Consider the following 27839-nt stretch of genomic DNA (forward strand, 5'->3'; position numbering starts at 1 on the left):
CCCATCGCCCTCCCAGGCACAGGAGTGCTGATCTTGTTCTCCTAGGGAACTAACAACCAAAAGAAAAAAAAGAAAAGAAAATAGCAGTGAAACTCAGTTGATCCTACTGGACAAACAGTGAAGGCAGAACCAGGAAGCAGCTCAGAGATAAACCCGTCGCAGCTGGGAAAGAAGGATGCAGCTCCTTTGGGAAAGTCTGGGGTAGTGGGGACAACCCAAAATAGATAATGTTACTAAGGGGCTAAAAGGAAGCAAGATCTGATAAACATAAGTAGTATAAGAAAAAGAACACGGGATTGGAAATGTTCAAAGGAAAAACTAATCATTTATATAAAACAAATTTTTGGAATAATTACCTTTGAGGGGTTTAGGGATTGTTTCTGTTCATGAAGAAATAAGGCCCTTACCTTGTGCCTTCCCAGCACTAACCAGTAATTGTGTACATGGTGACATCAATCCGTTGGTTTCTCATGAATCCTCATGCACACAAGACATAGGAATCTCTGCTGTGCCCCCACAGCAGTGTGGAATGTTCACCTTCACACAGCATAAAGGGAATGTAGAGGAGAGAAAGTGAGGCGTGAACATCATAGGAGACTGAGAGGATGGCAGGAGAACAAGGGAGAAGAGTCTGTGTCAGTGGTGGCCTCGCCTTAAAAAGGGACAGGTAAGACTGGTTAACACATCTGGGCAGTTAAATGTCAAGTGACTTAAATGTTCAAGAGTAGCATCTTCACACTAACCCATGACATCTGAAAGAGCTCAGTGTCATGGCCAACCCAGATCTTCCTCCTCTGCTAGGATGCTTTCTTTACATTGTTCTCCTGCTTTATTTTTCTCTTATGTGAACGAGATGTGCCTGCATGTGTGTCTGTGCACTGTGTAGAGAGACCTTAGAGGCCAGAAGAAAGTATCAGGTCCTCTGGGAGTGAAATTACAAATGGTGGCAAGCTACATATAGGTGCTAGGATTCAGTCTAGGTCATCTACATCTCTCCAGCCCCTATGAGGATGCTCTGACTGCATGAAGCAGAAACCCTGACTTGAAACTGGGCTCAGTGTGCTGCCCATGCTGTCCCCACTCTCCAGATGATGTTTCAGCCTACCTCAGTCTCGAGGGCCTGAGTACTGTTATATACCACCAGGCCTGACTAAAACATGTTTTTCAAAAATAGACATTTCCTCTTCTATAGTTTGCAGCCCCAAGATAGGCTGGCCTGAAGGTCTGGTAATTCACTGTCCTGTTAATGTCATTAAAGAGTCAAGTTCATGCATCTCCCTGCTCTTCCTACTTCTGGGCAAGTTGCCGTCAGCCCAGAAGCTCCTTCTGTGGTCTGAGGTTAGCTACTGAGTACTCAAGTGTCCCAAAAAGCATCTCATGCAAGAGGAATGTTTCCTTTTCTGTTTTATTTTGGCCAAGAAGGAAACATTTTTTAGCAGTTCCTCAGCTGACATCTTGTGGCACATACTGGTCAAAATTGTATCACATGCACATCCCGATCATCTGCTAATACAAATGGAAGATGCCTTCTCAAAGGCAGTCCGAAGCAGACTGCATTTGGTGGGAGGTCCCTGGGAACAGCGTTGTCTAACTCAGCATGACTGTAAGGTCTGTACATGTTATCTATTAATCTCATGCTCATAGCTGATTATTGTTCGAGCCAGCAGATCCATTGGGGAAAAATGTTGTCAGTGTTATCTTTGTACTCAATTACAGAACTAATGCAGAATAAAGAGGGCACTGGCCAGTGTCTAGTCTCTTTGTTCAGAAATTCTCCCTTGGAATACAAGTTAATGTGTCAACTCAGCATCTTCAGAGCTTCCAAAAGATTTTTTTTTCCTTTGAGCAATTATTGGTATATAATTCATATATGCTAAAGGATCTTATTCTGTAATCTGTCAGTTTTTTCATATTATATAGATGCTGCAGGGGTAGAATGGTGTGCTGTTTATACAGTCCTGGTGTTTAGACCCAGGCCCCTGCACGTGCAAGTAGCTGCATAACCAACAGAAATTTCTTAAGCATTTATTACTTTTTCCTTCTCTGTGGCTTGGAGGTACTTTGTTTATACTCTAGGCAAATCACGAGGTTTAAAACTGCAGTAGAAAACAGTACAGTGGGCTGGAGAGATGCTCCATGTTTAAGAGCATAGGCAGTCTTCCAGAGGACCCAGATTCCAATCTCAGCACCCACATGGTGGCTAACACTGCTGTACCTCCAGTTTCAGCGGATATGACACCCTCTTCTGGCAACTGTGAGAACTGCACAAGCATGCTATACAGACATACATGCAGGCTGAAGACTCATAAAACACGATCTTTTTAAAAAACATTAAGAAAATAGTACATACACAAGGAGGAAGTGTTTCATTTTCCAGTCTCCTTCCTATTATAATGTGCAAGGGATACTAGCCCTTGATTCCCTAGTTTTTGTAATGTTGTAGAAGGCTGATATTATCAGAAAGTGAGTCAAATTAGGGGCTAGGCAGCAGAATTTAACTCTCATTGACGCATGAATGTAGCAACAAAAAGAGAGATGAAAGCAGCAAGGATAAAGACCAAAGGGAGAAGATACCCATGCTTTTGAGTATGTATCTCAGTCAAAGGACAGGCTGCTCTCGCTGTGTGACCTGAGCTGGATCCTGCAGAGCCCCTCTGAAGATGCTACAGTAGAATGGCTTCCTCCCGGAAGGAGATCAGGGCAGCGTTATGTCTTCACTGAAACACTTTGAATTATAAAAAGAAATCAGATGATCAAAGGATGCAAGACGGTGGATAAAATATAAGATTATAACTCAATAATCATTGATTTTTCTAGCATTTTCTCCTGGCAGAGAGGTACAGACCATCTTAGTTATTTAGCACAACTGTTGGTTGAGACGAGCGCCTAGTGCTGGTTTCTGCCTTGTTCTCACCCCACCAAGGCTGAGGCTGAGCAACAGCGCTGCAGCCCTGGTACCTGCAGCTTTATGAATGTTGCCACCAACACTTGGGCACAATTCAGAAGTGGACTGTCCCCTTCCTTCCTCCAGCGCTTTCCTGGTCCCCAGACTCAGCTTCCTGGTTTCTTCACTGCCTGTGTTCAGATGAGAAGCTCTAGCTTCAGTCTGCCCAACAGTGCCACAGCAGAACACTACAGGGTGTCCTGACTCACCTGCTGATTCGGAATCACGGGACTTCTTCTCAAAGTGTCTAGAACATCAAGGAAGAAGGGGGTGAGGAGCCTCTGTCTGCCTTCAAAAGGTCCAGGTGGGGATGGGAATCAGTGCAATTGAGTCTCCTTTAACCTGCCTGCTGTCACCACACAGTAGTCCCATCTCCCAAAGCTAAGCTAAGGCGTCACAGTGCTGACTGGAGAGGCATTCCTTACCTGGAACAGGAAGGCTGTCTGCATTGGTGGAATGTAGGCAGACTGCTGAACTTCCACAGGGCAGACTTGGAACTTTAACATACAGTCTGATGGCTGGAGCCCTGGGACTTCTCCCATGAAAAAGCTGGTGAGGACAATAAAAGTTTTAATCTTTTAATAGTTCTGGGATGTACTAAACACTGCAGAATAAAAATATTTCCCCAAGCTGGGCGTGGTGGCGCATGCCTTTAATCCCAGCACTTGGGAGGCAGAGGCAGGCAGATTTCTGAGTTCAAGGCCAGCCTGGTCTACAAAGTGAGTTCCAGGACAGCCAGGGCTATACAGAGAAACCCTGTCTCGAAGAAAAAAAAAATATTTCCCCAATTGCTATACCAATCTCTGGGAACCTCTGTTTATATTCCTTCTCTCTGAGAACCCCTATATGTAGTCAGGTATTGGGGGCTATTGGCCTCTCTGGTTTGCTTTATATCCTTTAAATTGTCTTAAAGTACCACCCTGCTATATGGATAAGTTAATAGCTATGAGAAATCATTGATAGCACATTAACTTTATTCTCTCTGAGCTCCTCATCTGACATCTCTTTCCAGGTCCTGGCCTCATAGCTCACACTCACCACCTCTACGCTAGGCTTCCTCTGCTTCCTGCCCTGTGTTTCTCTGCTGTACTCCATGCCCCACAGACCCTCATTTTCACAGATGGTGCTGTAAAGCCAAGACCTAGCATTCAGGTGCCCATCTGTGCCTGCTTCTCCACCATAACTAGGAGCTCTTCCATGACCTGTGCGCTGTTCACTGAACAAAGTCTTCCTAGGGCTCGAGAGGGTCTGCATATGAGGGCACTGAGAGACAAGATGATTGCAGCCAGCATGCTCAAAGCATTGGGCACGTATGAAGATCCATGCGAGTATACCATAAATCCAGTATCTCGTGTTCTCCCCTTATGTTCCTGGGCAAGAACTGCCCACCTTTATATTCTTACACCCTTATGTTTTCTTCTCATCTAGACAAAACCCCACATAATCAGAAATAGAAGTTGGAGTATACAACATAAGGCCTAAATAACGAAGAAGAAGATGAATCTGGGGGATAATTTAGTTGATTATAAAGTATTCACCTTTCAAGCATGGGGACCTGAATTCAATCCCAGAGCCTATGGAGAAGTGCTACCGTGATAGAGCATGAGTATAATTGTAGTCAAGAAGACAGCGACACACATACCTGCACTCAGGAATGTACACACAACCAGAGACACAGAAAGGGTATATAGGAAGATGGGTTATAAGCTTGTATGCAGTACGGTGCACATTGTGTAGAAGAGTGTGTGGATGCATACACACATAAACACGCAGTCCTTCGAGTGCATGGACAGACCTTGGGAGCCTGCAAAACACCTGGTTAGCAGATCAAAATCTCTTTATATATGTGCGAATGTTTTTTCTTCTCTAACAAGATATTTGTGCTTTTAGAAAATTTTCAAATGATGCTATAGGATCCTAAATCCCTTTGCTTCAGCCATCTCTCTTCACTCTCATTCTAACCTTTGAAATCAAACAGCTAGGATTAGAGAATGTAGCAACGGGTGTGATAAAGTAATGTGGCCTTCCCCAGCCTGGTAGTGTGCCTTGGGGCTCCCCCATCAGAGCCCTCCATTTGGCTGACGTCACCTATCCAGCCTTTCATGCCATTTTGCTTGGCTGTCCCAAGAGAAGGAACTTAGGTGAGTTGGAGCTGAAGAACCCCAGGACTGTCACTCCCTGGAGGGTTTAGGACAAAGGAGCCCAAGGTCTTCTCCCCTTAAACAAGTCCCCATGTCTAACTTTGCCAGTCCCTGCTGCTCCTTCATCACACTCACATAGTCCGTGCTGCTCCTCATCCAGGTTTTCAGCTCTTGCTAAGAGACTGGAGTTTTATTCACTCTGATTTTGCTTCTCTGTAATAGCAAATTCAAAATCTGCCAAAACTGAGCCTGGTTCCAACCTGATCTTTCAGTGTCACCTGACATTACACAAGTCACTAACACCTCTCCATGGACTATCTTCTGTCTTACACTTACTCTTTTCCTCTAAGCAGTTCTCATGTCTGTCCCTGTTATTGTCCATGCCTCCACTGCTCTGTCATATCCAGAATAAAGCATCTTTCAGCTGAGGTTCACGCTTCCGTTCTCTTCCCCTCAGCCATCTCATGAATGAGTTGGGATAATTATACCCACATCTCTTCAACTGACTTTTTGGCTCAGTTCTTAGAGTAACATGTTTATACTGTACCTAGCCCATATTTTTTGCACTTAACCAGATGGCTTCTCTCATTATCTGCCCTGGACTCTCCTGTTCCTGTGACTTATGGTCCAACCTCCATGCCTTTGTCCTACCTGGTTGAATGACTTATTCTTAAATTTCTATCCTCCAATACATCTGGAAGTCCTTACTTTCCCCTGAAATGATTTTTCTGTTTTCTGAAGTCATTAACATATTACATATTGCGTCTCCCATATAATGCTTCCATATGGCCTATGGTAGGTATTTAATAAAGCAATCATCATTTGAAAGATAAGTTAGAATCTACAAGGACAAATATATGTCTTGGGGAAAGTTCCTAATAACAAAGGCAAAGTCATAAGCGCACACATTGTTATTAAAGGGTAGTAATTCTGAGTGCAGTGAAATGTGCTTATAATCATATTATTGTCAATGTTTGTATGTGTCAACCAAGAAAAATATATGAGCCATGCGTAAGGCTAGTGCTTTTAAGATGCAGGCAATTCAATATGGAACTGACTGAACACAATACCATTATTGATAAAATTACATGGTCCATATGGTTGGCTCTTTAATTGAGCAGTTAGTTGCCATAGACTGAAGGAGACCTACTCTTTGCTGACCTGTTAAAGGCAATGGGATGAGCTGTGTACCATTACCCTCTGTGAAAGCAGAAGTGCCTGTTTTCTTTTCCGTCCCCATCCTGACAATGAATGCCACCCACTTTGCATATGTCTACCTCTGCTTGTGATTATGTCATCAGATGTTTGTGGATGCTTTTATTCCAGTTGGTCCTAAGAGTGAATTTTGCCATCATGATTGTCCATGAAGGACAGTATAAACTGCTTTAGTTGGCAAAGATATATGTCATCTTTATTTGTTGTGTGTTGAATTGCTGACTCTTCTTTAGATCTAGTGGTCATTTTTCAACTCTTTAATTTATGCATGAGTCAAAAAGAAAAAAACTTACTGAATATTTTTAACAAAATAGCATAAGGTTTAGATGATTTTTTATTATACTCAGTAAAAATGCAAATGTGTGTGGCTTATTTGCAAATGCAGGCATTAATAACTGATATTTAAGTAGGCTAGATTAGCAATTTTACTGATATATTTCAGAGATTTTTTCCAATAATTTGCACACTCAAAATCAATTTGAATACAACATGTAAATTGAATTTAATTTTTTGATATAAAATTGTAGTTATCAGCTCGAACCATTAAATTTACTGTTTAATATATGCTTTCCAGCTCACTTGGTAGAATTTCATTGAGCCTTATCTATATAAATTTAATTAGGCTTGATATCATCAGTATATTATAGAACTAATTAAAGATTTAGATAAGTGCTGAGGGGACTTATTGAAAACTCCATAAAGTTCCATTTGGAAAATGAGATATTCCTCCTCCAGTCATTGTGAGGGGAGGAAACAGCAAGAAGTATCTCTTGTGGTATTTCTGAAAAATTATTTAACTGGATTTAATGGACTTATTCTATTCTTTGAAGAGCTTTTTAATTACTCTGTATCTGTGTATAGTCCAACAACAGCTACAGTCTTTATTTAAAGGCTTTAAAAATCCTCATTCCCCTTGCTCCCTTGAGCCAGCTATCCGTGGGCATGCATAAGCATGTGTGTTTGAGAGTGCATATGTGCACACAAGTGTATACATATACCAGTAGACAGACTAGAGCAACAGATTGTGGTCACAGAGTCCATGGTGGTCTTTACTGAGAAATGCTCACAAATAGACTAAAACAGAAAGGTCAGAGTGCTCCTGCCTTCAACATGCTGAGGAGGGAGAACAGGCAAGCACCCAGCCCAGTCCTGAAAATGAGATGAGAAACCCTGGCAAAGCTTGCATGCCCACTTCTGATTCTGCTACTCTGGGTGAATCGTGTTGTAGAAACCACTTTTGAATTCCCCTGTATCTGCATCTCTGCAGTAGAGTCGAAAGCAGATTAGTTTAAAAGACTGTGATTTCCACTAAGTGCTTTGTGTCTTCATTACAAAGCATAATAAAGCTTTTTATTACAATGAAGCTGCCATTACATCCAATTGAATAGACACTGAAATAAAGCTGCATCACCCACATTTCCCAGCACACTCTGTGCTCTGTGTTCTTGTCAAAGCTGTGTGTGTGTGTGTGTGTGTGTGTGTGCACACGCACGCATGTTCCTGCACCAACTGAGTGACACAATGCATACTAGAGAAATAAAGTAAAAGAACAAATAACAAATGGGGGCTGCCTGCAACCTGGCACACTGTCGTTTAGTACAGAGGCCCCGAGGAATGCAGGGAAGCAGATAAATTGCTGTGGACCAGCGTAGTGTAATGGAAGGGTACAGGCTTCCGGCTCAGGATGCACATTTAAAGTCCAACCTCATGCTGATGAGCTGTGTGACCCAGGGCCTCATCTCTTCCACTCCCTCTGCATAAATTGCATTTCCTGGAACATGGAAATACTATTAATAATGTTGCCCCTTCTTCCTTCTCCTCCCCTCCTGTGGATTACAGCAGTTTTGAGATGCCATCAGTTGTAGCATAATTCAGTTAGTTTTCCAGAAATGGAAACTGAGGTGCAATGGGATTGAACAGCAAGATCACAATCCCCAATTAGTAGTAAAACAAAGACTGGAAGAGGCACCACGGGAATGTCCCAGTGTCTGCACTGCCACATGGAATGTGAAAGAACAGGCAGGCATGATCTTAACGACATCCTGGCTACACTTGTTGAGAGTTTGTCCCCTCAAGCGACGGTTTCTGAACACATGCCCCCCCACACACACACACACAGTTTTTCTGCCCAAATGGTTTACAAACATTTACACACACCCAGTCCAAGAAATGTTTCTTTAGAAACATTTGGGTCACAAACTAATGTTTGTTTCATCACATTTGAAATGTTTCTCTCTGAAAAACATTACAAATGAACACCAGGAAAGCAGGCTTCCAACAGAAGTGCCAGTGTGAAGTGAGGGTACATTCACACACTTACTTTAGAACATTCAAAGTGTAATTGTCTGCTGCTGACCCATAAGAGCTGTAGGGTGTCACCCAGCATCACCTTCCATTTTGGTGTTCTTTGACTTAAAACTTAAAAGCTGTAGTGAATGGTGCTGTGGCCTTTAGTGGTCTTCTCCTCCAGGTAGGAATTTCGTCTTTGTTAAGAAGGAAGTGGGAACGTTGCATGCGGGAAACAGGCCAGGGCTGTGTCACTGAAAGGGACAGGCAGGGGTTTCTTTGTTGTGTCCTTCCCACACTCCTCTCAGGGACTCCTGTAGTGATGATGTGAAATACTGATCTAATTGATGGCGCCTGGTCTCATCATGGAACCAGCAACTTGGAGTCTAGGCAGAGTAGGTCGAATCCTATTCCTGACCCATGGATAAATTTAAATAACTCATCCTGCCACTGGATGGGGCAGGGTGGAAAAGAGGCTAAAAAGAGCGTGCTCAGTATTTGCTCTAGAGACCTCCTCTCCACCTTCTTTCCCTGTAGCCTTCCTCCCTGACATAGAGGTCATGAGAGCAATGTGTATTTGACAGAGAGATAACAAAGAGGTGACATACTTCCTGTCATTGACTATGACATGTAGTCTACTACACAATGGATGGAGATAGCGCCTGATAACATTCTGTATATTTTCTTAAAGCATTAAAAATTGAGACTGTGGCTATAGCCACAATATAGCCTTTATAAAGGCTGCACGCATAAAGGAAATTAGACAAACAGTTCCAGCTCTGACCTTTGGTTCTGACTTCTTTTCCTTTTAGGGATCAGCAGTTATTTTCTTTAAAGATCTGTATCCTTAGTACTGGAGAGGATACAGCAGTTAAGAGCACATGCTGCACTTGCAGGGGCCTGGGTTCAGTTTCCAGTCACATCAAGCAGCTCACAATCACCTATAATTTCAGTTCCAGGCAGTTCTGGGCCCTCTTTTGGCCTCTTCAAGCACGGGCTTGTACATAGTGCATACATGCAGACAAAGACATAGGCATACACATTTTTAACTTTTTAAATCTATAACCTCTGAGACCTCAGGCAGCCCTGTCCTCCATCTTCCTCCTACTATAGTCTCAATGCAACTATAAAGACTCCTGGATCCTGGCTATAAGTGAGGATCCACAGTTTATCTGTGCCAACGGCCAGGTAGCTAGCTACAAGACATGTCTCTGTAAACTGACAGTGGCACCACACTCGCACCGTAGCAGCCACCAGCATCCTTAATACATACTTGGTAGGCGTGTGCACTCCCACCTCACCTTACAGCTTCCCACAGGGCTGCCACAAAGGAGACCACAGAGATTCTCCTGCTATGGAAGTGTGGGTTTTGTCTCCTTACTTTTGATTCCCATTCCACGTAAGTCAGCTCAAATAGTTTAAGTAGAATGCACTATGTAGTCGGGCTAGCATGTTGTTTTGTTATCAAAATTCAGTCTTGATAGAGAAGATTCAGTCTCAGTGCTCATTTTTACCAGGTGACCTTAGGCAGGTAGCTGGCCCGTATGAGCTTTGGCTAAGTCAGGTGTGCCTGCAAAGAGTACCTCAGGAGTAACTGCCAGATGCTAATTGCTCCCCTTAATTAATGTCCTTCTTAATAATGAACATTAACACAATCATTAGTGAATCTTTGGCTCAATTATGTTTCTATTACTCTGTAATTATACATGGAGAACTGTCACAGTTCACACCCATTTTTCTAATAAGGGTGAGCCATTATTTGTTACTATAAAGTTTTCTTGAGAACAGTATTTCCTGAGAACAGTACAAAAGGGTACCAGTCACTTAACCTATGGAAGTGTGGAGTCCTGAGAAATGGCTTTTGTGCATTTCAGGGGCACTTAGTAAAAGTGTTTCCACATCTGTCAGTTTGGGAGATCTTAGCTGCAATTACCAAAGGGAAGCTCTGAACTGCAGCCAATGTCCTGATTAATGGGTAAATGCTCGCAGCAGTATTGGCTGTGGACTAATGTCTTCTGTGTACTTAAGTCAGGGTTGTAGTTCATAAAATTTGCATTTTTGTAATAGCTTTATTGAGTAATAATTTACATGCCATAAATATTAACCCTTTTAAAGTGTGCAATTCACTGGTTTTTAGTGTAGCTAGAGTTGTACAACCATCATCACTGGCTAATTTTAGAATATTTTCATTGCCCCACAAAGAAACCTTGTATCCATTAGCAATCACTCCTCATTCCTCTGCAAGCCCTACCCCTGGCAACCACTAATTACTTTCTGTCTCCTCTGGACATATCATATAAATGGAATTATGCAATAAGTAGTCTTTTACAGCTAGCTTCTTTCAATTAGCATTGCACTTTCAAAGTTCAAACATTAGCATTTCTTAAAGTTACAGTATGAAACTGACAGTTAAAATATGTATCCAGGGACCCACCCCAACCCCTGACCTATCTCTTTTCTTTGTTTTCTGTTGTTGTTTATTTGAGGGGTAGAGCATAGGGAGTAAGAAGCTAATGTGGGCTTTGTTCTTATTTTAGATTTTGCAGAGTTGGAGATAGATGGTGGCCTCGTGTACTAGGCAAGCACTCTAACCTGAGTGATGCCCCAAGCCCTGTGTTTGTTTTTGTGTTTGTGTTTGGCTGATTGTGGGGTTTTTTTTGGGGGGGGTGTGGGAGGATTGAGGCAAGGCCTCCTGATATAACCCAGGCTGGCCTTGAACTTGCAATGTAGCCAAGGATGACTTTCATCTCCTAATGCTTCCATGTACTAAGATTAGAGGCATGTGCAACCATGCTTCGAATTGTGTTTTTTGTTGTTGCAGAGTTTGTCTGTTTGGTTGGTTGTTGCTGTCTGGTGCTAAAGAGTGAACCCTTGGCCTCCGGTATGTTAAGCAGGTGCTCTACCACTAAGCCAGGCCCCTGGTACTGTGTTTTTATGGTAATATAACATACATGAGTAGAACCCACACAGCTGAAGTACACCGCTTGATTATATCTTGGGATGTGAATGTCTCCTGGTGAGCATCATCAGGATAAAAGTACTGAACACCAAATTACCCCCAAGAAGCCTCCTTTTTGGCCCTTCCTAGGCATCCCAAACCAGGCATTTCTGTTTTGCTCAGTGCTCTTCTGTTTGTTCTGTGTACAGCCACATACAGGGCATAGCAGTCAAGCCCTTCTGCCTGTCCCTCAGCAAGCGCGTCCTGGCCTTGCCCCTGAGTTCCCTCCTTTCATTACCATTGGTGCCCAGGGGAAATAAAGTCACTCTTGGTAAACACCCCAACTCTCCATACACAGACTCATGTCCTGTCTGATGTTCTGAGCAGCTGCCCAGCCTTTGTGTTACCTCCTTGCTTTTGCCCCAACTTTCCTTCCAGACACCCGAGATCTCTTCACATCATCTCTTCACATCATATTGTGATAGGCAGGCTAACCATTAACTTCCCTCCTGGATCATGTGTGCCAGCACCAGAGGGGAACCTGGACAGACAGCGCTACATGTAACCTCGTGCTGGCCTCTCTGAAGCTTCCTCACCTGCCTTGCTACCGTGTTAGTCTTTAACTCCAATAAAATGTTATTTCTTGTATGAAACTCCATGCCTTGCTTGCTCTTCACTACTAATAAGTCATTTCTTAAACTAAGATTTTATTTTTAAATTATTTTTAGTCTTTGAAAAAAAAATACTGGGTGTATCCTAGGGCTAGCATGAAGCAGGTAAACAGAGGCATAGAGGCATACAGATTGTTCACACTTTCTCACAGTTGGCCTCTTTCTACAGAAGGAGGGCAAATGCTATTACACTTTCTGCCTTCACAGCCCTTTATATCTAGACTTAAGAGAGTCTATGAAAAATCCTGGTGTTAGTCTTTTTGTTAAAAAAAAAAAAAAAAAAAAAAAAAAAAAGGCCTTTTAAAAAAAAATCGTCATTCTACTCCTCAAAGAGTTACAGCCTAGCCGCCTAGCCCACCCAGGACTCTGAAATGTATTTTCCTTTGGCTAATCTTATGTGCTGTATTTTGTTTCCTTCCAGACACTGTATCCAGTGTCTACACCAAAACTCCAGCATCCACCTTTGCTGTGAAATGCTTCCTCAGTTTCCAGAGCTTCAGTAGAAACTCTGGAGGTGTCTTAGTTAGAGTTCCTTTTGCTGTAATAAAACACCATGAGCATAGAAATTTAGAGAGAAAGGGGGTTATTTGGCTTGTGTTTCCACATTGTTTATCGTTAAAGGAAGTCAGGACAGGAACTCAAGCAGGCCATGGAGCAGTGCTGCTTGCTGGCTTGCTCCTCATGGTTTGCTCAGCCTGCTTTCTTATAGAACTCAGGACCACCAGCCCAGGGATGACACCACCCATAGTGACTAATTAAGAAAATGCCTTGGAGCCAAATCTTAGGGATGCATTTTCTCAACTGAGGCTCCTTCCTCACTGATGACTAGCTTGTGTCAAGTTGACATAAAACTAGCCAATGCAGGAGGGTTTGGATGGATTCTGGCTAACTGAAACTTTCACCTCTGTCCCATTACTTATTCACTGTATCAGTTACTTTCTGACCAAGTAGGGAAGAAAGAGTTTATTCTGGCTTTCAGTTCCAGAGGGTTAGCATCCATAATGGCAGGGACAGTGTGGCAGACTGAACCCATTCATCAGCACACCAGGAGCAGAGGGAGTAAACTGGAAGTGGGACAAGGCTACAAATTCTCAGAGCTCACACCAAGCACTGAACGCTCTCCAGCTAGGCCCTACTTCCTAAAAGTCCCATAACCTCCCCCAACAGCTGGGAACTAGATATTTAAATACATGAGCCTCTGAGGGACATTTTTCACTCTAGTCACCACATCCACCAAGTTCAGGTTAAAGCTTCCTCACATGGTTGTCAGCGAGAATTCCTCATTTATGCTCTGTGAATGACAACTGTCCCTCACACACATTTTAGCAAGATCAGTTGAGATGCTGGGTAGAAGGGACCTATGAGAAAAGATAGCCTTCTGTTTCCTGTGTTCTTCCTACCAGCTTACTGTGTCCTGACACAGTCAAGCATGTCTTGTGCCCAGGAATGCAAGATATCAGTGACAGTAGTCTCTGCTGAGGCACCAGTACCCTTCTCTTTCTTGGAGCTTGATTTTGTTGAGCTCTAAGTTTAAGGACTTAAAGCTGTGAAGAAGCTTCCAGAAGGCTGATCTGACCTGACTGACAGAGAGAAACTGTCATCAAAGGTCTGAGGCTTTCTCTTAGGAGTCCCACCCTTGCTGTAGCCGAAGAGGCCTCTGAGACAGGTTGACTTCTTTCTAAAACCTTCTGTCTTGAGATTCTCCATCGTTACTACACAGGCTTAGCCTCAAGCCACCTGGGCATGGATACCTGAAGCTAGACAGTGTCCACAGAAGTCAGGAAACTAATGATAAGTAGTGAATTAGTGAGTTTCTCATAAGGGGAAGTATTTAGCCTTTTGTGGAGATATTCTTTTTCCTTTCTGTTTAGGGATGCTGAAATCTCTTCTTTTATTAAGTTCTGATACTAGTAGATCGTAACTACTGCAATAATGTAGACAAGCTAAAAGATACTCAGTCTTTACATTTGTCTCCTCACATCCCTTCCCCTCTCTAGGACTGTTCTTTATATGACCCTCAGATCTCTCTCTCACATCTGGCACCAGCTTCCTGGCTAGCTGCTTTTTCCCTCCTTCCCCCTCTACACCTCCTTTGTACTCCAGTAGGGAATGATGGAGGATCCTGTATTCAGATTTCTGTATAAATGCTTGTGCAACCCGATGGTCCAGCTTGTGATCTTAATCATCTCAGTGCACGTTACTGTTTCTGAGAAGAAAGAAAGTAGTATCAGAAAGACTAACAACTGTTCCCACAGTATTCATCCAAAGTCGGACAAACCCAGGCTGCTGTTCTCTGTATGTATAAACCAAAGATGGGAAAATGTGTACTAACATATATTTTGGTGAGAATGAGGCCAGAGAGAAGAAACCTAGCTTATTCGTACGTAGGCTGACATTTGAACAGAAACTGAACTAAAATCTCTTTTAATTGATTCCCCAACCCTTTGTCCCTTTGCTCCCATTTGATGTTCCTTTCTGAGCTTTTTTTACTTGGCTTATGGTACAAAATGAAATAGAGCTATGAAGTGCATCAAAGAAAAGTTGCCATTGCTTCTCTGCCCTAAAACTGGTCCTTGTGTTTATAGCCCTGGGCTCCCCACAGCCATGGCCACACTGGTTTCCAGGGCTGCTCTCACTTCCTCCCAACCTTTGAGGTAAAAGGTCCTCCTGCCATGGTCATGTGGGCCTTTCTAAGATGGACTTCCTTTTGTCATGATTCGTTCTAAATTCTATAGAGACCATTATGGTATTTCTCCTTCTTTATTGCTATCCACAGCCCTGCCCAATTTACTAACATTTGCCCTTTCCACTGCTCCCTTATCATGCTGCACACTAATTAAGGCATTAAGTGAGATCAGTTGTAAAGCCAGTGTCCTGAGTATTCCATAGGTGCTTCCTTCTCTGAAGTTGTTGTCTTGCATTTAGCATTACCCTTTGTTGGGCTTTCTGCCTGTGTCCTGTCAGGGGTAGCCATTCAGAATAAATGCATTTTGCTAGCTACAACTTTTAGACTTATTATATCAAACAGTTTGCTGACAGCCAAATATGTATCACCCACAGTGGTCTTTTCACCCACCAAATTCACAGTTCCCACAGCTATCCATCACGTATGTCAGAGTCTTCGAGTCTTTAATTAAGCCCTGCTGGATACTGTACACACTCCCATTAGCTCCGTCCTCTTTACTCCATTACTTTCCTAATTGACATCCATCCTGAGTCACATGTCCTTGAATCTCAGGTGGCCCATTTTGTAGCTTTGGTTTATTTAGGTTTTCTCTCCTTCATAAATAACCTAAGCATTTAGTTAATACACCCTCAAGTGTTTGCTATTGGGACCTGGTGATTTGCATATGCTTACACTTCTCAAATAATCCTGGATTTCAGAGGGGGCTGGGTTTCCTCTAGCAACTAACTCTCTCTCTCTCTCTCTCTCTCTCTCTCTCTCTCTCTCTCTCTTTCTCTCATATCTCTCTATCTCAATGTATGCGTGTGTGTGTGTGTGTGTGTGTGTGTGTGTATGTGTGTGTGTGTGTTTTAGATAGTCTCATAAGTCAGAACTACTGATCTTCCTGCCTCTACCTTGCAAGTAGGCAATTACAGGTGTGTGCCACCAGACCCACCTGCCAACCTTTTACTTTTTAATCATGAAATATATGGTCTTTGTTCGTACTAAGTGGAGAAGTCCCCTAACAATATTGACAAGTGTTGAGATCTCTAGATAGAAAGGAAAGGCTGAGCGAGTGCCACATGAGAGTCCAACACATGCTGCCTGGGTAGCAGAGAGAGAGAATGGGTTTTCGTAAACCACTTCCTCACCCTCACTGGACTGTCTCCACAGTTGTGTGGTGGAATGGAATTGCCATAACTGTCAGCAGCTATAATCTAGCCATCACCTCGGTCTCTTCAGCACAAAGTCCTAATGAGTGGTTTCCAAGCAAAGCCAAGCGATTCCATGCAATTCCACAGATCTTTGTTCTGAAACATTTCCAGATAGACAGACTCTCCACATTATTAATGCAGAAGCCAAGGTTGGTATACAGGGCCCAGCAGTACAGTCCTTGCCCAGAATGCATGTGAGGCTCTAGGTTCGGTTCCCAGCACCACAGTAGGGAAGTAGGTGAGTGGACAGATGGGTGGGTAGGTGCAGAAACCATGCCTTGTTAACCCATTCACCGTCTCATCCCATCCTCAACACTAGCCATTCTTAGCACCAAGCCCTGGTTTTTGTCTCATGTCCATGGCCCCCTTACTCTTCTAGCATTCCCCAAGTGTCAATACACGAGGAATGTCCTGGGCCAATGGGGAGTCTGCAACCCTGGCCTGGCTTGGCTTTACATTTAAACATTTGACTTCTGCCATGGACACCTTTGCCCTTGGCCTGGACGAGATGTTATTTCTAAAGAGCAAATACAAGAACCTCTTGAGGCTAAGGAGCATGCCTTCCACGGGGAGTTGTCACCTGTGGTATTCCTGGCTGGCTCTGCATTGTTAACAAGGTCAGGCCTCCCTTTGAAGCAGCACTTGGTGTTATCTATTGAAAACTTATTGTTTCCTTTGCTTTACTTAAAGATGAAAGAGCCACAGGGCCTCTGAATTATTTTTCAGCTTACACCAGCACTTGCCTCCAGATTTCTAGTCTGTGAAATATAGATAATATATAATTTAAGATTTTCTTACTAATTAGTAAACAATCTGAGGCTTTGTTACTGCCAGAGGGCAATATACGATGTGCCTTTTTTTCACACTGTGATATCAGATAAATTATTTTTTAAAATTGAAAACTCTCCAAAGTGCTATCCGATAAACTATTTTAATTGAAAAGACTCTAAACTGCTATTCAGCGTAGCACAGCTCTTCTTAACCCAGGCTCACCTTTTGGTAATCAAAAGAACATTTACAGAAGTATGAGACAAACACAATTATGAAAGTAAAATGAAGGCCTAAATAAAAAATCACAGAACAAGAGGGTAATTCTATTCACTCTTTCATATTTCATTATTTGATAACATCAGATGATGAATCCATCAGAATTGCTTTGGCAAGTGCAAACAAAAAATGGTCCTGATCAATATTTATTAAAACCTTCAGAATGGGAGAAGGACTTGAGCTGACTTCTTAATGTAGTAAATAATTATTCATATAAACAGGCTTTGACCAAAGGCAGGACTAGACCAAAGAGACACAGTTTTAATTGTACTGAATGTAAAATACAAATTGGCCTCTAGTCCTGTTGTGGAAACCTTTAATTTTAAAAATTATCTGATATAGTGGAGAGTGACATATAAATCCTTAATTGTTGGGGTGGAAATTTCAACCTTAGATATTTTTAAATTTAGAATGTATTCCAAAAGTGGAACGAGGACAGAGTTGCCAACTAAGAGCACAGGCGACATTCTCTCCACTCTCAGTGACCGTAACAGGAGTGCTGCCTTCATCTCAGGGATGGACTCATCCCTGATCACTGATGGACTGGCATCAGTGGGATTCCTTTGTTTTAAGCAACTGTACTTTCTGAAGGGAAATGAAGCCAGGCTCTGGCTGCAGCTGCCCAGCAGAAGGACAGAGAGAGCTACAGTCCTGGGGGGGCGGGGGAGGGAGGCACACAGCTGGCTTGGACTTTTGAAGTCTTCAGGAGCGACACACCAGAATTGTGAAAGTGTGCTCATTCCATAAGGATGATAAGTAACTGCTTGTCTGCCCTCCTCCCCCAACTTTGGGGTGCCTTGGGGTCTGGCTTCAGGTCTCACACTTCAGGAAGTGCTCTACCCCTGAGCTAAATTCTCAGTCATTTCAACATTGATGAATGTGGCGAGGAAAAAAAAGAAAGAAAGGAAGGAAGGAAGGAAGGAAGGAAGGAAGGAAGGAAGGAAGGAAGGAAGGAAGGTAAGTATCTGAGCCACCAAAAAGACAAAGCAAGCCTTGAAAACACAAAACTCCACACCATGCCTACCTATGGAATGGTTATCTGTGTCATCAGTGGGGGAATATGGGCAAAATCTTTTCTAAGATCCATTCTGCAGCAGCCTGCCCATAACAGAAACCAGTGTAATCTGCTAAAAGTATTAAACCCATCCCAACGTAAAATACTCATCCGAACCCGCCATCAGCTGCCTGAGACTTAGCCTCTTCTCATTCCTGAAAGGGAAAGAACTCTGCTGCATTTCAAATTAAAATTTTCAATCATGTTTGTAATAAACTCTAAGCTTTTTGAAGGAGAAGACAAATAAGGACAATTATATTATATTTTAATACACCAATTTATTCTCTGATACACAGGATTATCATCTGCTTTATTATCGGTCTGGAAAGTATCTGGGCTAAGATTATACTTGTTCATAGTGTCTGCAGATCAATTGCTAATTCGCTTGCCTGGCTTTGCTTGGCAACAGTTAGTATCAGTGAGCGATGGCAGCTGCATGATGTGAAAGGATCAAGTCAGGGGACTTGATACCAGGGTAAAACTCCAAAGCTACCCCCAGTGCCTAAGAGCACTTCTAGGGCCCCTCAGGTCATCACAGGAAGCCAGTATCCAGGTAAATGACAGCACTTGTCAAAAGGCACACGGCCAGTTAAGATGGCGTGCAAGACAAGCAGAATCCGGACTTAGCTATCTCCTTCCCTAGCCGAGTCTCCGCTCTGCAGGTGCCCCTCAGGTATATACAGATGATTAACCAGTTCCTTTCTCCTCTTTCTTCCCATTTCCATGTTTATTACTGTATGTACCATTAAGGAGGTGGAGAAAACAAGAATTGAGTGTTTTACCTGATCATTTAGTTGCCCTTTACTACTGGGTCTTCATTAAAGTGCTTCAGGTATCCAGTTGTAGGTTAAACCACCCTAATCTGAAATCTGAAACCTAAAATGTTCTAACCTCCCCAATCTTTTGTGTGCTAGCCCGATGCCACAGTGGAAAATGCCTCCTCTGACTTCATACAAGGACTTGCAGTCAAACTGCATGCCAGCTAAAATACTGCACAAACTCTCCTTCCGCATAAGGGGTTGTAAGAGCCAGCTTTTTGTTACCATAATGAAATACTTGAGGCACATTACTCTTGAGGACAAGAGCTTCATTTTACAAGTTCAAATACACTGTGCCTTCGTACTCTCATCAATGGTAAGGGCTACCCCCGATCCATCACTCATGATGGTAGCCTCTTTCCAGAACAGCAGTCCCTTCAGAGGGCTGCACCACCAGGGGCCCGCGAACCTGACACAAGAACCTGACACAAGAGCCCACCACTCCCAGTGCTGCCATCTAGAGGACAAAGCCTTCTTACCCAAAAGACTTTTGGAGAGACCTCAGGCCAAGCTCCACATAGCAGATGTGTAGGAATCATTCATTTAGACTTCAGTACAGTTGCCAAGATATCTCACTATATGTGCATATAGTCCCAAAATGAAATCAACTAAAGCAAAACACTTCTGGTTCTAAACGTTTTAGCAAAGCAGTATCCAACCTGCAGGCACACACGTAGCCACAGTGAGCATGTGGTAGTCAAAGCCAGTTCTTTCTTTCCACCACATAAGTCCCAGGAATTCAACTCTAGTCACTATGGTTGGAAGCAAGCACCTTTTTACCTGGTGAGCCATTTCAAATATTGTTAGATTCAGGTCAGTTTTTCATACCAGGACCTCATTCTTCCTTGTGTAACAGCCTGTAAGGTACACACACACCATAGTTTCCTTATTCAGACATTCAGTGATAAGCACTGTAATTAATTCTGTGTCTTGGCTATTGTGAACTGTCCTGCAACAAAGAAGAAAATGCAAGTATCTATTTGATATAATGACCTTATTTCCCTTGGATATGGAGACCAGAGTGGGGCTGCTGGGTCATATGAGAGTTCTGTGTGTCTTAACTCTCTATATCTACTCTATATCTACTTCTTCTATAATGGCTGTACTAATTTCCATTCCCACCAATGTGTGAGAATTCCCCTTCCTAAAGCACCACACGGAGAACACATGATTACCCCCTCTTCAAGGAAGTAATAAATCAGAAAGGCAACCAACTTTTAAAAAGAACACTTACCTCATCCATTACCACCTTGGACAGACAAACAGGGAAAACTAAAGTAGGTAACAAAATGAAAAAGTTAGGAGCTAAAGTTTAAGTTTGGAGCCCTGCCTTTCGGGTCTATAGGGAGCTATTCGACCATAACTGTGAGGTTTGTCTAAACCAAGTGTGAATACCACAGGGCAGGCTTTCACTTCAGCAGAAGATGGAGCTGGGGTGAGTTAGTCTGAGAGTTCTGTTCGGTTATACTAAAGCACAGCCAGATGGACTCAGACAGTATTTGCATTTAGTACCTTTGCTGTTTACACTTTCATTCTCTGGTACCTTGGCTTTGGAAGACATTTAGGTCTTGAAATCCTTTAGTCTGAGAACCAAGGCAAATCACTCATGTTCTACAGCAGAGCTGCTTCTATGGACAGTGTGAATGTTGATACCTATCTCAGATGGTTGAATACACAGATGAATCTACAAGTTAATATTGCTAACTATTACTACAGTAAATACAGTCCCAAAACACAGCAGGAGCTCATAGCTGCATATATTAGCCATATCTATGCACAGGTTTTTACCATAGATTCTGCCTTCTATGGTTTTAACCAACCAAAGATCCAAAGAATTCAGGAAAAAAATATGTGCAGACTTTGTTATTATCATTATTCCCACAACACTGTAGTATAGCATTGTGTTCAAATGGTGCTGAATATTTTACATAATCTAGACATGATTTTAAAATATATGGAAGAGCCAGGCATGGTGGCACACGACCTTAGTCCCAGCACTTGAGAGGCAGAAGCAGACAGATCTCTGTAAATTCAAGGTCAGTCTGGTTTACAGAGTGAGTTCCAGGACTGCCAGAGAGAGCTACATAGTGAGAGCCTGTCTCAAAAAATAAAAGATTAAAAAAATAAAATAAAATAAAAGATTAAAATGCAAAGGAGGACTATATAAGTTTTATGCAAATACTGTGTTATTTTATAAGGATTTCAGACTGGGGGTACTGGCACTAATGCCCCTAGACACCCAGGCTACCTACTTAAAAACCAGTTAGAACCTTGGACTCTGAAGTCCGCCGAGTAAAACAAGGCAGATGGTAAAGGTATAGCCATGGAACCCATGCATTCAGGCCAGCCCCCAGAGGGCCTGCCTGTGTGTAACCTGCACACAGGCCTGCTATGAAGGGCTGTAGCCCAGGAGAAATTGCCATGGGTGGAAGAAATGGCTTTGGGGGTCATTCTTCCCTCGACTGTCCTCCAGGAAACCTAACACCATTTGCAGTAACCTCAGTTACATGGAGACATGAACTGGGCATGCCAGATTGAGACATGAACTGGGCATGCCAGATTGAGACATGAACTGGGCATGCCAGATTGAGAGGGGGCAGGTGTCAACCAAAGCTCTTCCTGCCCCCTGTGTGTAAAATGTACAGAAAGCTCTCAAAGAGAAGTCAGAAGATCCTAATACTAAAAGCAAAAAGTTCAATCAATTTGTATATACACATGTGCTGGACTGCTTGCACTGAAAATGTAGTGTGGCTTCACGCCAGAACCATATGCTAGAATCAAGTCTTCCTCCACAAGTCACTTTTGGTCGTAATGTTTAATTACAGAATGAGGAAGGTCACTGAGACACTCTGTCTACTCATGATACTTTGGGAAATGCTACCAAAAGACTCACAGCAGAGGGCAAGGGGAACCATGGGCAGGCACACACTTGGTCATAGAATGGTCCACTCGCATTCGAAGATGAAGCCAAACTCCTTTTGTCCTCAGTACAAGCTACTCAGTCCACAGCTAGCAGCCAGCCTCTAAATGTTAGGGGGTCCTTATAAAGAAACTCCCTCAACAAGGCCTGAGCTGGAAAACATCTAAAGCACATGTGTGTTCACTAATGCAACACAGGCAGCCACGTACAATGCCATCTGCTGTAAGCTGGGGTACCCTGGAAGCTATGGCTGCTGTTTTAATGCTTGATGATAAAAACCATGCTTTTATTTTCCTGAAGTCTCAGTGCATACCCATCAATTATTTATTCCTGTTGGATTCCGTGATTTTACTTCAGTCTGTCAGTGTTTATCATGGAGGCTCATTTTCCTTTCGTAGTTTGGGGCATTTTCCCTCTCTCTCCTTGGGGCATCCGTAGCGCCTTCCCACCCCACGTCAGTCATTCTACACGTTTATTAGACCTCGCTACCGGGTAAGGTAGCTTTCTCAAAGATAAATGCATTTCATTCTGTCTTTAAATATTTATGTTTCTTTATGATCTAATGTATCATCATGGTTATAGGGGAATTGCCCCTAACCATAGAAAATATGCCATCAGTTACCTGTCAATTTTGTTTAATAACTCAGCTTTGCAATTCTGGTGCACTGTCGTCTGAGGCCCTTGAGAACTCCTTTAGTCTCCCTGTTGCCTTTAGAATGTCATTTGGGGGTTTATACAGGCCGTCAATGCACAGAAGATATTGAAACATTAAGTACTTAAATTCTGCGCCCTCTGTCACTCATCACCACAGAAGGTCCAGGGCTGCAGTTCCAGGCCTCTTTGTCTTGTTTACTCCCAGCAAGGAATGGCATTCTCTGTAGAAAACCAGCTGTCTCCCTGGAAACACTTCATCAGACTTCTCAAAAGAAATCTAGTTTCATCTGGGTTGATGGGCTCCGTGTTGCTTTTTAAGATAAGTGATGAAAATATCAATATCATAATGCAAAGAACTCCAATTCATTTTGCTTAATCTCAGTGAAAAGTATCATAAACCATTTACCGCCGTAATAGTAGCAGTAGTAGCTTCTGCTTCTAGGTCCTGAACATCCTAGATGTGGGAGTGGTTCAGTAGTTACTCTCCTCCCAAAGACCCTGGCTTGAAACCTCTGACATTTATAGTCCAGGGTGTAAGACCCCCAGACTCCACGCTCTTCTTGACCCCTAAGTAGTTCTGCACAAACCACTCTGTTATGCTTGCAGACAGGAGCCTAGCATAACTGTCCTCTGAAAGGCTCCACCCAGCAGTTGACCAAAACAGGTGCAGAGACCCAGAGCCAAACATTAGAATGAGGTGAGGAAGTCTTGTGGGAGAGTTGAGAGAAAGATTGAGGAGCCCAGAGGGGATGGGAACCCCACAGGAGGACCAACATGGACAAGTAACCTGGACGCTTGGGGGCTCCCAGAGGCTAAACCACCAACCTAAGAGCATACAAGGGCTAGACCTAGCCTGCCCCTACCCCCACACATATATGTAGCACATGTGCAGCCTGGTCTTCATGTGGGCCCCCCAACAATTGGAGTCAAGGATCTCCTTGACTCCATTGCTTGCCTGTAGATCCTGTTCCCCTAACTGGGCTGCCTTGTCTGGCCTCAGTGGGAGATGATGTGCCTAGTCCTGCAGTGACTTGAGATGCCAGGGTGGGTTGGTACCCAGGGGGGACTTCCCCCTTCTCAGAGGTGAAGGGGATGGGACATGTAAGGGGGGAACTTCGATACAGATTAAAGTGAATGAATGAATGAATGAACAAATGAATAAATGAATGAATGAAGTAGGGGAGAGAGAAAAGAAATACATTACCATACTCAAAGATGGCTTCCTTCTCCTATGAGATATGAGGTTTTGAGGAGTTTTTTTGTTTTGTTTTTTGTTTTTCCCCCAAGATATTCCTGATGAAGAAGAAAAAAAACTCAAGACCCTATGTGCAGGAATAGGGATTCCTGAGCAAGCCACTGAAATGTAGAGGGTTGCTTTGCTGCTCACATCTCCTGCTTGCTTCTAGCTGGAAGGAAGGTGATGACCTACTTCTGGGATGCCTCTTCTGTCCCTTTACAAATCCCTGGGCACACAAAGCTGCCCTAATACCATTATTACTGTTATTGGGTTACTATTACCATAACTGTTGTCAGAGTTCATGTTTATGAAGCACTACATTCTAAGTGCTTTATGTGAATTAGCTAAAACTTACAGCAACCTTAAGAAGGAGGCAGCATGGTTATCCCATTACCAGGAGAAGAAAGCCATATTTCCCAGAGTTTCCAATAAGGTAGTGCATGAGTGAGGGGTCGAATGGGACAGAGCCTGCCTTCCAGGTAATCAGTAAGCAAGTAAGCATACTAACACACCAATAACAGAGTGCAGGTACCGATGGCGGAAGCACTGAATTTGCTCTCACTTGCTCCCCCAGGCAGTACTACGAGATGCTGTACAACACAGCCGATGAGCTCCTGAACCTGGTGGTGGACCAGGGTGTGAAGTACACAGAGCTAGAGTACATCCACGCCCTGACCCTGCTGCACCGAAGCCAGACGGGTGTGGGGGACCAGACCACGCAGAACACCAGGCTGCAGAGACTCAAGGAGATCATCTGTGAGCAGGCTGCCATCAAGCAAGCCACCAAGGACAAGAAAATAACCACTGTGTGATGGCTGCACCTCGCTGGGTGTGGGTGGGGCTCACAGTGTGCATGGCCACAGGCTCTAGCTATGCAGCAGAGCCTGAGCTGACTGTGCTCGGTCTACACTGATGCTTAGTGGGTAGGCGGTGGATTATTTTCTCTTTAGTTTTGCTTTTCCATATGAATGCTAAGAAAGTTTGCAGTACAGAAAGTTTTGCCTAACAACCACTTTAGTCTATTCCCAAGGGATGAGGGTGGGACAGGGAGGAGGCCATGTCAAGGTGCTGGACTCTGAGAAAGGAATGAAGGAAAGCCCGACTGCCACCTAAATTTTAGGACCATCCTGAAATACTTAATAAGGCCTGTGGTATTACCAGTGGGCTTTCTCTGGTCTTAGCCTTGTCAGTTCATAATTTAGTGTGGTAAGTATATGCACATTGCTTTGTCTCCATTGCCAAAATCAAGTAAGTGCATCTCAGCTGCCTTCCCAGCCCAAAACAGATCTCTGTAAGGCTGGGAGTTAGCAGTCCTTCATCCCAACCCTGGGACAGACTGCATGCAAGAGCAGGATTGTCTGCAGGTTACTGGTTGATCAACACCCACACATGAAAGCTCATAACCCTGTGTAACTTCAACTTCATCTCACCTGAGGCCCTCTTAGTACTGCATGCACGCGGTGCACAGACATACATTCAGGCAAAAATACTCATACACAAAGTAAGAAAAGAAAAATCATCATAAAACTATTGCTAAAAATTAGTAGGGAGGGAGAAAGGTGACTCACTGTTGGAAAACTTCCATCTCACACACCATCCGGGGTAAATTGTAAGAGGCATCCTCATGCTCCCATGCACACTGTCTTAGTGACTTGGCTTGTTGCTGTGACAAAACACTCTTCGACACAAGCACCTCAAGAAAAGAAGGTTTATTTGACTAACCTCACAAGGTACAGCCCATCAGAGCAGGAATGGTGACAGCAGGAGCCCGAGGCAGGGGTCACACTGCATCAGGCATTCAAGAAGCATGGAGCAGAGCAGTGGATGCTGTGTCCAGCCAGCTTCCTCCTTTTCAGGCAGTCCAGGGAATCAGCCCACTGAGTGGCTCTCCCACAGTCAGAGTGGGCCTTCCAACCTCAATTAATATAACTCAAATAATTCCACATAAGCAAGGTCTTTAAAACACTGACCAAAATCAATACATGCACACACCAGGTACACAGACACACAAAAATAAAAATAATTTTTAAAAAATTTTGACAATGAAAAAGTAAATCAATTGTTATTATAATAAACATTGAAACTACTGAAAAATTGAGAGAGGACTGAAGCAGTACCAATATTTTCTGTAAAGCAATGCAGCTCAGGTCTGCTTGGCTGAGAGCAGGGAGACAGGACATTTCCCCACTCAGCTGCCTCTGGAGCCTCTTTTTCTGTTTGTTGGTTTTTGGTTTTTTGAGGCAGGATTTCTCTGTCCTGAGCTCACTCTATATAGACCAGGCTGCCCTGGCCTTGAACTCAGAGATCCCCTTGGGATTAAAGGTATGCACCACCACAGCCAGCTGCTAAGCTGGGGTTTTTTGACTTGCTCTTTCCTGACTTGGGTGCCTGCAGTGCTCCAGGCCCTGCCCCAGGCCCCCAAGTCCTCTTGCTATTCAAGGTTCCTAGGTCACAGGAAGCAACAGTTTATCAACAAGGATTCCTCTTGACCACACAAGGGGAGAAGAGCCAGAGGACTGGCCACTCAAGGTCACTGTCAGACCCGAGGGAGGGACTTTTCACACTTGTTTCTAACAACTTTGCTCTGGATGGGAATAACCAAAAAGTAAAAACTGCTTTGAGATGCTTAAATACCCTTTGTTGTTTTTCTCATGTCCTTTATTCCGAAAACATTTCCAAGAACCTAATGTGTACTAAGTGCTGATGTGCTTGGGCGAGATATATAGACTTGAAAGCCAGCAAGTTCACGGCCAAAGCTGAGCTGGAAGCCAGAGCCGGGCAGCAAGGCAGGGAGCCATCCAGAAGCTGCAGGACGGCCTTCCGTGTCTTCCGAGAGGGAGGAGGGCTATGCAACCGTGTAGCTTGCCATCCTGACAGAGGAGAGAGTGAAGGCACACAGGGGACAGTCGTGGGGAAGGCCACTGCTGCAAACAAAGTTCTCCTAAGTCCCCCAGAAACAGGGATGGCAGGAGGGCAGAGAGCTGTCGGAGTAGACCACCTTGGTTTAGAAATTTCTCTGTAATGGCTGCAGTCTCCCAGCAGCCCTTGTCTGTCTTCCCCTTTCCTCCCCACGGTTCCGAGCGTGTATGAGAGTGGATCTCTGCTTTGCCACAACAGTGGCAAAAACGCCAGTTTTACACAGAAATGGGTCAAAGGGGCTTTTGTCTGGGCATTCAAGCACAAGCCTTTGGTGATTCACTGCTATTTATTCTCCCAATGGTCAAAGCCAATGACACATTTAGTAGTTGGCTGAGTGGGAATGAGGGATGGCATAGCCACCTCAGAACCTGCCACCAGCCAGGGGACACTGAAGGTTTTTACAGGGTAGGGCCCTACTTTGGTAAAGTTTTGTGAGAAGGATTCCGTGTCATTCACAATCATTACTGGAAAGAACTAGAATAAGTACAGAGAGACCAGCCATACATACAGCCACGAGAGCTGTATTCTACCATGACAACCTCCCCCTAAAAAGTACTGCTGTGAGTAAAGAAGAAAAATACTAGTAAGTCTCAGCAGGAGGGCACTGTGAGCAAAGCTCACCATCTCCTCTTACATGTGGGCAAATGAGATGGACCCGTGGCTAGTCCACATAGCCGGCCATTGGCTCCTCTTCTACAGACTCAACCAAACATTGCACAGAAGTGTTTCTTAAGCGAATAGCCACAAATGTTGATGTGGATGTGGACTAAAGGAAAGCCTTATACTGCTGGTAGGGATGTAAACTTTGAGATTAGTATGAGGCTCCTCAAAGTATCTGTCCCTGGTCCCTTGCCCAATACCTCCTGTCCATACCCAGTATCTGTATCCACAGGCTTTCCCAAATGTAGCTCTCATCCCTCATCGAGAACCTTCTTTTCTGAAGCAGACAGAGGCTGCTGCATAGACTCATGACTGGTCAAAATGCAGATAATGTGACCATGTGTCCAGTCCTAGCTGGGTTACCTACATCACAACCCCTACACCTAAGTCTTGGGGAACATCACAGAAGAGGAAGCAGGAAATCTGTAAGAGGACTAGAGAGGGGCTTCAAGGTGG

At 43.7% G+C, this 27839-nt stretch overlaps 1 protein-coding gene across 1 annotated transcript in view; it reads left to right on the forward strand.

Annotated features, from left to right (window-relative positions):
* The window catches only part of Exoc4 (exocyst complex component 4), a 711882-nt gene extending 685443 nt beyond the window's left edge, over window positions 1-26439 (forward strand). The window contains exon 18 of the mRNA XM_021189789.2: window positions 24379-26439. Coding sequence (XP_021045448.1) covers window positions 24379-24616 — 238 coding nt within the window. The 3' untranslated portion in view covers window positions 24617-26439. The remainder of the gene's footprint in view (window positions 1-24378) is intronic.
* The last annotated feature ends 1400 nt before the right edge of the window (window positions 26440-27839 follow it).

This window comes from Mus pahari, chromosome 2 (genome assembly GCF_900095145.1).
Source record: "Mus pahari chromosome 2, PAHARI_EIJ_v1.1, whole genome shotgun sequence".
NCBI lineage: Eukaryota > Metazoa > Chordata > Mammalia > Rodentia > Muridae > Mus > Mus pahari.